The sequence below is a fragment of the Danio aesculapii genome, chromosome 16, assembly GCF_903798145.1.
Source record: "Danio aesculapii chromosome 16, fDanAes4.1, whole genome shotgun sequence".
Classification (NCBI taxonomy): Eukaryota; Metazoa; Chordata; class Actinopteri; order Cypriniformes; family Danionidae; genus Danio; species Danio aesculapii.
In genome coordinates, this window is record NC_079450.1 from 2,431,440 (window position 1) to 2,444,703 (window position 13,264).

The 13,264-nt window shown below is 36.7% G+C and overlaps 1 protein-coding gene across 1 annotated transcript in view; it reads left to right on the plus strand.

Annotated features, from left to right (window-relative positions):
* znrf2b (zinc and ring finger 2b) overlaps nt 1-13,264 on the plus strand; it is a 67,508-nt gene that overhangs the window by 35,911 nt on the left and 18,333 nt on the right. Inside the window, exon 2 of the mRNA XM_056475118.1 lies at nt 9,729-9,824. Within this exon, the coding sequence (XP_056331093.1) occupies nt 9,729-9,824 (96 nt within the window). The remainder of the gene's footprint in view (nt 1-9,728; nt 9,825-13,264) is intronic.

A 13,264-nucleotide genomic window follows, 5' to 3' on the forward strand; every position in this document is an offset into this window, starting at 1 on the left:
ATTGTTTGTGAAAATGTGGGACATTACCAACAGTAAAACATAACCTGAAACTGTGTCTAACTTAATAAAAACATGTATTCTGCCTGTCAGGTTGGATATGTCTTTTTGTAGCCTTCCAGAAGGCACAATTACAACACATTGCAATTAGGGCTGCACAATATATATAATTTCATCATCGATATACTGCTATGTTTATTATTATTAAATAGTTAAATATATGAAGATAAAGTGCTAAACAAGGCAATACGTTTAATTAGATTAATCGCTCAGCACTAGCATAATGCATCGTTTAACTGAAAACAATTGAATTGGAGTGTAGTGGCTTTGCTGTTTCTGTTCACAGTTGATAAATGTAGGCAACATCATTTCTGTTGCGGTGTGAAGGTTGTGTATTTGGGAGGTCTAAAGAGCAAATTGCATGTACTCATATTTTAATGGGTTAATTAAACATTTGGACTGATAGTTTGATAAGTATTTATGCACAGATATTCGGTTTTCTGTACAATTTCTGTCTTAACATCTAGCTGACTTCTCTTGTAAGAAGACCTATCACGATATATATTGTACGATATATTGGACTAAAACATATTGCGATAAGCGATATTATTGTCATTTTAAGACCAATTTATGCCACTCATCATTATATAATGCCATAATGACAATATAATATCATCACAATGCAAGTACACTCCTCCAAAGAACACATCATATTTTATTCTTAGTAATATTTTATTTAATTATAGTCATTTTAATTGTATAATAACGAGATATTGGAGTCAGAATGTGAAACGCATATCCTAAATAAATAATAATAATAAATGTTAACAAAGATAAAGAGTAACAGAGGCTGTGATATCTGCTACCAGATCTATTTTCAGTCGTCAGACACCCACATGAAAGTAAACTATAGTAATTTATAGTAAATACTACAGTGTTTTATCAACCATACTGACACTGACGGCTGCAACAGAGATAGAGGTGTTGCACAATCAGCTAAAATGTTGCTAGAATTGGTTTTTATGGATGGAGTTTCAAGCCTTAGACCGGCCCACTTCAGTTCACGACTGACTATATTAAAATAACGTCATTTCCAATTTAGTACTTTTCGAACAAGATTTATTTGAACACTCAGCATAATGTAATGTTTAACAGTATCTGTAAGAAGTCGGCGCCAATAGCCCAGTGGTTAGTGCGGCGACGCATAGCACCAAGGTGCTCACGGTGACCCAAGCTCGATTCCTAGCTCGAGGTCCTTTACCGATCCTTCCACTGTCCAAAATCTCCACTGTCCTATACCAATAAAGGCAACCCAGGCTCATTCTGAAAACGTAGTCCCGTGGATGTTTCTGGAGACCGCGAAAAACGTAGCCAGCGTTACGTATGGCTGCATTTGATTTTTTTAAGCGAACGCTGCAGGGCGATGTGACAGCGTTACTTTTGGTGCTTGCCGGCCGTTCGCCTCCATGTGGAGGGCTTTCCCGTCACAACCAGTTTGTCCGGTTAGCTCTTCATGTACGTTGGCGGACTCGAGGTGCAGAGAGGGTCTGACCACGAGAATGACCGGGTTCGAGTCCGGGGAAGAGCGGTTCCAGAAATCAGGTAAGAAAACAAAAACAAAATCCAAAAAATAAAGCGAACGAGTTCATCACAAGGTGAGAATGTGGTCGAAATCCAAAAACGTGGTAAAAATCAGACGAGGGCTTTTCTTTTTCTGCACGGCTTTTGTGAATCATCGTTGATTGGGTGTAGGGAAGGAGGAGGATGGGTCAGCCAATTGGCCAGTCGCACGGTCAATCATTCTGTCATCCAGGTAGACCGACGGAAGGTCGTTCAAAAGGGACCTCTGGCGGGTTCACGCAAGAACGGCGCGGGCGTGAACAGCGCTCATGAGAGACGTTCGAGACGCGAAAAAGCGCGCATAGTGGCATAGCGGCGAAAAAGCACGCATAGCGAATATTTTTCATAAATATGAGAACATTAAAGGGTAGCTAAATCTCCAGCTCTATTCTTTAAAACATCACGATGTCCTTTTCTGCAATATCTGAATATATATTCTGTGCAAAATTGTTCACAGATATCCAGTCCTTAAACACAAATCAAGAATAAAACTAGTATTGCACTGTTATCTGCCAGACTTTTTTAATCACAGTATTACTTTCTAATGATGGCTTCATCTTTTTCTGCCCTTTTTAGTTTTCTGATCAAGTTAAGTCAGATTTATTATTACAGTGAATCATCTGATTTCATTGTCTTTTTCATTGAGCAGGTGTAGTGTTCATTAATAATATTATTGATTATTTGAATTCTTATATTCACTCAATGACAGTCCTGCCTGCCCATTCTAGTGTGTTGGGTAATGTTACGGGGTCTGGCTCTTCATTGTTAGCAGCAAACTAAACAATAGGCAGCTGTTGCTGAAGAGCTACAGTACAAGTAAATGTTCGCTACATAAACAGTGGTTTGCAGACATCGTTGTTTTGGACTGCTTCTAACTAGCTTAACGTTAACTTACCGGCTGTTTCATCATCGTCGTGTACTCTCGCTGCCGCTGGTTTTAACGAAAAATGTACTCAGCTTAAAACATTTGCCCTGGTCAGGTTCTACAGCTTTCTTTTTTTTTATTCTGGCCTTTTCAGCACCACCTTTTGCGCTTTTTATTATCCATTTTTCATCTCTTGCGTATGTCTTAAATGATTTTGCTGATAAGCATGGTGCTGCTGTTGTATTCGAACGATAATTACTTCATCATTAAGGCTGCATTATGAGTGGAGCTGCTTCAAAATAATGAATAAAAAGAGTGAGGTTATGGTTAAAAAAATCAAATAATAAATAAATGAATGAATAAAAAGTGCAACTGCAGAGAGTGCAGGCAGCTAGGGACACCGGCCCTCGCAGCCAAAAAACAGACCAGCCCACCGGGAATTCTCCCGGTTCTCCCGATTAGGCAATCCGGGCCTGGGTGATATATATTGCATCACCAGAAATGATTGAGGTCATGTCCATGTGTTGCCTGATAAGTCCATATATTGATTATTGTGAAAGGCCTCCTTAGAACTCACCTTTTTTTTTTTTTGCATTTGACAATAGTGTTAACATTTAAAGCTTTAAGAAGAACCGGAGTCTTTAAGGTATTGTAAGCTCCACATTTTGGGCTGATAATCAGCTTGACATTTTATTCCTGTAGTCTGTATTTCCACTGGAGCTTCCTGCAAAAATCAACATCTTGCATGTTTCCCAGGAGAAAGAGTGTAACTGAGACATCTTTACATAGCTGTGAACATAAAAGTGTGTGTGTGTGTGTGTGTGTGTGTGTGTGTGTGTGTGTGTGTGTGTGTGTGTGTGTGTGTGTGTGTGTTTGTGTTTCTCCCTGAGGATCTGCTTTATTCATTATTTCCCAGTGTGTGTTCATGAGACGCATGTGTGTGTGAGATGCCTTCTGTATCACTCAGATGCTCTATGATATTCTGAATTCACCACAATATATTAAAAATGTATATTTATTGTGATAATACTATATATAACATCTGTGTCACAAAGAGAAGTGATAAATTACATTGATTTTATGTGCCTATCATTTGTGTGTTGCGTGCATTGATTGGTTATTCATATTCGACAAATCAGAGGGCGCCGTACTCTAGCCCTGCCTCCCCAGTAGATGCTCCTCTTCGATTGGCTAAATTGTCCAAAAGGTAAAACTAGAGCTGGACAGACACACTAAAGGCGGGAGTCGAGATGAGAGAGGGAAAATAATTACAGCCAATCAGAGTCAGCATATCTTAATAAAGGTTTACACTCATTTATAGTGTTTTAAGGTCTAAATGTTTGCACTTTTGTCCTCAATCTATTATATCAATTAATCAAACAGTTATAAAGCACTTTAAAAACACCCAAAATGACTACGCTCGCTTAAAAAGGACATACAATACCATTTAAAAATGCGTAAGAAAACATAAAACAAATAAATACGTAAATCATCAACAGATGTCAAAGCCTGAATAGAAGAGATGGGTTTTAAGATATGAGTTAAAACATTTCTAGACAAGTTTTCAGTTTATTTTAATATGATCATAACATAAATTGGCAACACTTTATTTTAATTTACAATTAAATCTATTAAAATTTGCTAATTAGCTTCTTATTAATAGTTATGAAGTTAATAGTTTGGGGTTAATGATGTAGAATAAGATTATACTACTGTAAAAGTAGCAATAAACATCCAATATATTAATAATAAGCAGGTAATAAGTCAGTACTTAATTATGGGAATTGTGACAAAGTGTTCCTCATAAGTAATTTTTAAAAATATGTATCGTTCAACAATACGTACCCTTATAAACATATTTTAGATTCACAAAATTGTAGACAGTGCCCTCTAGTGAATTTGCCATCTAAAACATACAACAAAACCTTACCTAAGTGATGTATATGAGTTTCGCAAATATGTAAACAGCACCCTCTAGTGGGTTTGCCATCTGAAACATACAACAAAACCTTACCTAAGTGATGTATTTGAGTTTCGCAAAAATATGTAAACAACACCCTCTGAGTTTACCATCTGAAATGTTCAACAAAACAAACTTTAAGTGACGCATTTGGGTTTTGCTAATATATAAACAGAGCCCTCCAGTGGATTTACCATCTGAAACATACACCAAAACGTACCCTAAGTCACGTATTTGAGTTTCGCAAATATGTAAACAGCACCCTCTAGTGGGTTTGCCATCTGAAATGTACAACAAAACGTTTCCTAAGTGACGTATTTGAGTGTTACAAATATGTAAACAGCACCCTCTAGTGGATTTGCCATTTGAAACGTACAACAAAACCTTCCCTAAGTGATGTTTTTGTGTTTCGCAAATATATAAACAGCGCCCTCAAGTGGATTTGACATCTGAAACGTATAACCAAACTTTCCCTAAGTGACGTATTTGATTTTCGCAAGTATGTAAACATGACCCTCTAGTGGATTTGCAATCTGAAACATACAACAAAGCGTACCCTAAGTGACTATTTGAGTTTCCCAAATATGTAAACAGAGCCCTCTAGTGGATTTTCCATCTGAAACGTACAGCAAAACGTTCCTTAAGTGCTATATTTGAGTTTGCAAATATGTAAATAACGCTCTAATAATTAAAAATAAAAATTAATAATATCATAACAAATATTACCATCACAGTACCCGATGACAATATCACACATTTTCCCAGTATCGTGCGGCTCCATTCTCCATCCCAGAGAGCCAGAAGCTGATCAATAAAACGGAGATGAGAATGAGAAATAAATCTGGACCAGCACCATTGACTGCCAACTGGCCAGTGCTTATAACCTGAATGTTCTTGCTGACTGGACTTTCATATGCCAAGCTGTAGTTTTATGACCTCATGCTGAAGAAATTACTTTAATATCGGCTTTTACACTGAGGCGATGGCAGAGATGCTCGTTCTCCAGCATTATTATGTAATTCACTGCTGACAGGTTGAAACTGCAGGTTCATTCATTCTTCAGGACTGTGTCCGCTCTTTATGTTGGAGATGCAATGAATTTTTAAGCCTCCAAGATTTAAAAAATGTATGCATTTCAGATTCGGAAATATGCAAACAGTGCCCTCTTGTGGATTTACCATCTGAAACGTACAGCAAAACATACTCTTAAGTGACACATTTTAGGTCCACAAAATTGTTGAGAGTGCACTCAAGTGGATTTGTTATCTGAAACGTACAAATAAACGTACCCTAAGTGACGTAATTCAGATTTACAAAATTGTAGACAGTGCCTTCTAATGGATTATCCATGTTAAAACGTGCAGAAAATAGTACTCTTAAATGACGTACTTCAGATTCACAATATTGTAGACAGCACCCTCTAGTGGATTTGCCATCTAAAACATACAACAAAATGTACTCTGTGACATTTTTCACACTTGCAATAATGTAGACAGTGCCCTCTAGTGGATTTGATGTCTGAAACGTACAATAAAACATACTCTTAGATATTTAATTCAGATTCGCAACAAGATTGACAGCACCCTCAAGTGAATTTGTCATCTGAAAAATGCAACAAAACGTAGTCTGAGTGGCGTATTTCACACTTGTAAAACTGTTGATAGCAATCTCTAGTGGATTTACCATCTGAAACCTACATCAATACATATACTTAGATAATTATTTCAGTATTTCAGATTCATAAAAATGTAGAGAGCGCACTCTAGTGGATTTACCATCTGAAACATACAATAAAACATACCCTTAGATATTTATTTTATATTCATAAAAATGTAGACAGTGCCCTCTAGTGGATTTGCCACCTAAAACGTACAATAGAAGTACCCTTATTTATTTCAGATTCACAAAAATGAAGACTGCGACCTCTAGCAGATTTACCATCTGAAACGTACAACAAAACCTACTCTTAAGTGACGTATTTTAAATTCAGAAAATTGTAGACAGCATCCTCTAGTGGATTTATCATCTGAAATGTATAACAATACATACCATAAATTAATTATTTCAATATTTCAGATTCACAACAATGCTGACAGCGCCCTCTAGTGAATTTGTCATCTCAAACGTATAACAATACACACCTTTAGATAAATATTTCAGATTTACAAAAATGTAGAGAGCGCACTCTAGTGGATTTACCATCTGAAACATACAATAAAACATACCCTTAGATATTTATTTTACATTTACATTTAGTCATTTAGCAGACGCTTTTATCCAAAGCGACTTACAAATGAGGACAAGGAAGCAATTTACACAACTATAAGAGCAGCAGTGAACAAGCGCTATAGACAAGTTTCAGGTGTGTAAAAGTCTAAGAAGCAAAGCATTAGTAAAAAAAATTTTTTTCTTTTTGAGAGAGAGAGAGAGAGAGAGAGAGGGCACGGTTATTGGTATAGCCAGAGAGGCAGTTGCAGATTAGGAAGGAAAGTGGAGACTAAACAGTTGCGTTTTTAGTCGTTTCTTGAAGACATTTTAGATTCACAAAAATGTAGACAGCGCCCTCTAGTGGATTTGCCACCGGAAACATACAACAAAACCTACTCTTAAGGGATGTATTTTAGATTTACAAAGTTGCTGACAGCGCCCTCTAGTGTATTTACCATCTGAAACGCACATCAATAAATATACTTACATATTTATTTCAGCATATCAGATTTGCAAAAATGTAAACAGCATCCTCTTGTGGATTTGCCATCTGAAACGTGCAACAAAATGTAAGAAAAATTACATTGAGATTATATATTTTGAAATACTGTAAATGGTAGAATACAAGGCTGCGTATTTTATGCAGATGCATAGTATTTCTAAATGGTATTTACCCCTAATATATATATATATATATAAAGTAAGTAAATGGGTTACATACTGTAATATATTGCCCGTTCTCTGTGGGTTTACCCTTCTGAATGTGGCTGTTGAGGGATTGTCCAGCAAACACACTGATGGCTGTCTCTGGTAAGCCTCTTATGTTTCATTCAGAATAATTCATTACACTCATGGATGGTCTTCATTCCTTTAGTCTGTCATGGCTCTCAAGATTTAGTTTAATATTCACATATATGACAGCAGATCTGAGAAAAACATACATATATACAACTCATTACAGAATTAATAATGGCCATTACAAGTACAGTACATCCAAAATAATCCCGAGACAGATTTTTCCCATAATTAAGCAGCCCTAGTTTACATGCTCCTCTTTCTATGTATTGTTGCATGTCTGATTTGGTCTCTCTGGGGTCCTGCTACAGACATAGTTGTCAGTAAATAACAGTCAGTAGTCCGGCGGGCTGCATTAACACTGCTGTAATGAGAGCAGACGCTCAGGAGTCCAGTTTCTGCTCTGCTTTTGTCTGCTGTGTAAAGCTGGTTCTGTGTACCTGCGCAGGTGAACAATGTTGACTGCTTTTACTCTATTATTCAGAGAAATCAGAGCACTTTACCTGCTGTGTTCACGCTAATCCTCCACTAGTGTTCATTTCAGGACAGTGCTGAGAAGCATTCAAGAGAAATGTGATGTGATAGCATGCTAAGTAATGCCATGTTTAATATGCGATTCAATATTTAAAACATTCATGTTATTTTAGTAGCTAAAAACTTTTTAAATGTTTAATTCATTATTATTATTATTCATTCATTCATTCATTCATTCATTCATTTTCTTTTTGGCTTAGTCCCTTTATTATTCAGGCGTCGCCACAGCTGGATGAACCTCCAACTTATCCAGCATATGTTTTACACAGCGGATGCCCTTCCAGCTGCAACCCATCACTGGGAAACACCCATACATGCTCATTCACACTCATACACTATGGACAATTTAGCTTACCCAATTCCCCTGTAGCGCATGTGTTTGGACTGTGGGGGAAACCGGAGCACCCATTCAAACTCCACACTGAAACGCCACAGAAGCTACAGTGAAATGGAGACGAACTGATTGAGGCATAGATTATTGGCGTCACTGTTTCTGAACAGCAGCGAGCTGAAAGAAAAAATACTTCCCATTATTGACAGGCTAAAGCATAACGCAAAGAGGTCTTTCCCACGTCAAGATGCAAATTAATCCATCAACCAGTCAAGGGCCCCCTCCTCTCGTGGGCCCTGGGACTTCAACCCCTTCAACTTCTAGCCCTTATGTCAGTGGTCTCAGTTCCTAGAGGGCCAGCATAGATATATATATACACTAGATAACGCATACGGACCCTGAACCTGCGTCAACCTATGCCTTATGGTAATCCGGCCCTGACTATGTCATACCTGTGCATTGTGTGGGCCTGTTTGCTGTTGAGTTTAATTTAACCAAATTCGTCACATGATCCAAGATGTCCAGCTGGTCACATGTGACCCTGGGGTCGTAAATTGCCCAGGTCTGCTTTAGGCCCAATTCCAATTCTATTTTTGTACCCCTTCCCCTTGAAACAAGTGTGAAGGAGAAGGGCTTTAAAATTGACCCTAAGAAATGGGAGCAGCACCTGCATACGTCATCGTATGTCATCGCGATCTCTTGCTTAATATGAGATTGATGATGGCGACTGCTGTAGTTATTCCAGTTGTGTTATTCTTTTGGTATTTATCTTCAGGAAATCACTGAAGGCATATATTATGTTATCATAATGATATAATGCAGCAATAAGATCATAACTGTACTGTGCATTTACACAGTGGCCATATTCATCCATGTAAACACACCAAAACAACATTAACATTATAGCAGACACTGTAAAAGCTCATTGATAGCCACTAGATTTGTCTGACAGGGGATTCCAGTGTCATCAAGTTTCAGATGTGAAAGCGTGTTGTGGGACCACTATACAGGAGTTATTATTATAGATTATAGACAGCCAAATTTAGCATTTAAAAAAAAAATAGAAATAAGTATATTTAAAAGTGTGTGTGTGTATGTATATATGTATATATATGTATATATATGTATGTATATGTATATATATATATATATATATATATATGTATGTATATATATGTATATATATATATATATATATATATATATATATATATATGTATGTATATATATGTATAATGTATATGTATGTACAAACAAATATACAAATAAATAATCATTCATTAATCGCAATCGAGTTAAAATGTTCAATTAATCGAGATTTAGATTTTAGGCCAAAACGGCCAGCTCTATTGCAGATGTAAACATGTATTTGCAGCCCCTGATTGTTCTCTCATTATTTTTTCTGTTTTGCTCCACAGGTTTCAAGTGCCCGGTTTGCTCCAAGTTTATCTCCTCAGACGAGATGGACCTTCATCTGGTCATGTGTTTGACCAAACCACGCGTCACATACAACGGTGAGTACACATACTGTGCAAGTCAAAAATATGAGCCCTCCTGTGAAATATTTATTCATTTTAGAAATATTTCCAACAAGATGTTTTTCAGCACATTTCTAATCATAATAGTTTTAATAACTCATCTCTAATAACTGATTTCTTTTCTCTTTGTCATGATGACAGTAAATAATATTAGACTAGATATTCTTCAAGACACTAGTATTCAGCTTAAAGTGACATTTAAAGGCTTAATTAATTAAAGACTAGGTTAATTAGGGTAAAGTTAGGGTAATTAGGCAAGTCATTGTATAACAGTGGTTTGTTCTGGAGTCAATCCAAGACTAATATTGCTTAAGGGGGCTAATAATATTGACCTTAAAATGGCTTTAAAACAATTAAAAACTGCTTTTATTCTAGCCAAACAAAACAAATAAGACTTTCTCCAGATATTATAGGAAATACTGGCCCCACTTTATGTTAGCTGGCCTTAACTACTATGTACTTTTAATGCAATTCAATTCAAGTTTATTGTATAGCGCTTTTCACAATAGTTATTGTTTCAAAGAAGCTTTACAAAAGCGGCACATTATTACATTACAGTCAAATTCGGGAAAAGTTAAGGTTATTAGTTACCATAACTTTATTAGTTACTTCTAGAGCAGTATTCTAAGTTTATTTCTAGAGCGCACTTAAATACAACCTTTGGTCGACCAAGATGCTGTACAATAGCATTTTATATTATATATAAGCATAGTTAACATGCAATTGTGTAATTTATAATAATTTTTACAACTTATTTGGTAACACACAAAAATAATTGTCAATTAGTGGTAATGTTAATGTATTTACTAGTTAGGGTAATTAGGCAAGTCATTGTATAACAGTGGTTTGTTCTGTAGACTATCCAAAACTAATATTTCTTAAGGAGGCTAATAATAATGACCTTAAAATGCTTTAGAAAATTTAAAAACTGCTTTTATTCTAACTGAAATAAAACAAATAAGACTTTCTCCAGAAGAAACAATATTAGAGGAAATACTGTGAAAAATTCCTGAATCTGTTCAACATCATTTGGGAAATATTTGGAAAACACAATCACACACGGGCGAATAAGTTTGACCGTATATCAGAATCAGTATATCGCAGAAAAACTAAATACTGCACTGTAAAGTTTTACCAATATCTTCCAGCCCTAACCGTGATCGCAATTAATGGCAACAGAAAACTGTGATGCGCTTTGCTGAGAGTGTGTGTTTGGATGTGTTTGAAAGCTGTAATTATATCTGCTCATGTTCTGACGTGGTTTTCTAACCTTTGCTGATGTGTTGCTGTTGAAACATCTGCTTCTCCAGTTGGAGACGTGCAGAGACTCGCTGACGCTTTATTCAGTTTCTCAACGACTGATTTACTCTTTACTCTAGTGAAGATGCTAAATGTGTGTGTGTGTGTGTGTGTGTGTGTTATGCAGTGTTTTAATGTGTGTGTTTGTTCAGATAATTATCATGTCTCATGTAGAGACTCATAAACAGATGGCAGCTTTGAATCTGCTTACATCTTATACAGAAATTAGATCTGTTTGATGATATTCAACATTTATATTTGTGTATTTCTTCTAATAGGGGCTAAAAGAGTTGTTGTTGTTATTGTCTGTGTAAATAATGTATAAATTCGGTGACTTGGTGGTTAGCACTGTGGCCACACAGCAAGAAGGTTGCTGGATTGAGTCCCGGCTGGGTCAGTTGGCGTTTCAGTGTGGAGTTTGCATGTTCTCCCTATGTTGGTTTCCTTCGGGTGCTCCGGTTTCCCCCACAGTCCAAACACATGCGATATAGGGGAATTGATTAACTAAATTGGCCGTAGTGTATGAGTGTGTGTGGGTGTTTCCGAGTACTGGGTTGCAGCTGAAAGGGCAGTGGATGTGTAAAACATATGCCAGAATAGTTGGCAGTTTATTCCGCTGTGGCAATTCAGGGACTAAGGAATATACAGTAAACAGCAGTAAGAATCATCATGGTGTCTTTGAATATTGCTGTAGAGATTGGTGGTGTTAAATTTCAAGTGAAAACGTTAAAATCCCCGGTCTACCATGAACATGTAAAGCTTCTCTGCACTTATATACGTCTGTAACTTTCGGTCTCGTGAAGGACTTCTCAGTGAAGCTTGGTTGTATTTTAACTCTATTAAAATGAGTCTCTTGACAAACTGCAGATCCAAAGTCTGTTTCTGAGCACCGTCAGCATATTCAACCGCATACGTTTCCCTCATAATCAACATCTTAAAATTTTAAAGCCTGTGTAAAGAGTCCTCTCACTTCCATCAATATATTTGATACACTTTTAGGAATATCACATACTTAAAAAATAAAACAAATACTTAACGGAAACACCAAGATGTGCATTAGCTCAAAAAATTCCTGGTGCCACTGTATATTAGCTGGCCTTAACTACTATCTACTTTCAATTCAAGTTTGTTTGTACAGAGCTTTTCACAGTGATTATTGTCTTAAAGCAGCTTTACAAAAGGAACAAAGTATTGCATTACAGTCAAATTCAGGAAAAGTTAAGGTTATTAGGGTCAAGGTGAAGTTTATTTTAATGCAGGCTCATTCTGAAAACGTAGCCCTACTCTATATACATTTCTGGAGATTGTGAATAATGTAGCTAGACGTACATATGGCTGCATTTGGGTTTTAAAACGAACACTATGGGGTGGTATGACACCTTTCTGCATTACTAGCTGACCGCTTATCTCAGTATGAACGGCTTTCCTGTTGTTACCCGTTTGTGCAGTTAGCTTGCCGTGCCCATCGGTAGACTTGAGATGACGAGAGGAATTGACCACGACGATAAAGCCGGCGAAGAACGATTCCAGAAAGCAGGTCAAATAAAAACAGAAGCCAAAAAATAAAATAAACGCATAAATAACAGGGTGAGAATGTGGTAAAATCTGAAAACGTGGTAAAAATCAGGCGAGGGCTTTTCTTTTTCTGGATTTAAAAAAAATATATTTGCGATCTGAAAAAGCGTACGCAGCAGCCTCTGGTGTGTCTGCGAAAACAAAAACCGCAAAAAAATATAGCTCCTGGCATATATTTGTCGCTCTTCAGAAATGTATATAGCAGTACGCTTTCAGAATGAGCCTGGGTTGGTTTATTTATATAGCACCTTAAAACAACATGAATGTTTTCCACAGTGCTTCACAAACATGGCAAAAATAATAAACAATTAGAGAGACGGGACAATATATGCTACAATTGTCAGGGTTGTGTGTTGAAGGAGATGAGGCGAAGACCCAATTGCAGCAAAAGAAAGCTATTTTATTTAATAAAAGGAAAACAGAATAACTTAAACTTCCCTGTGTGGGAAAGACATGGAAAATACAGACTTAACTAGACAGGACCTGGCATGACAAATTTCATTACATCCTCAATGATGAGACATGAGCACTGAATTAATGAC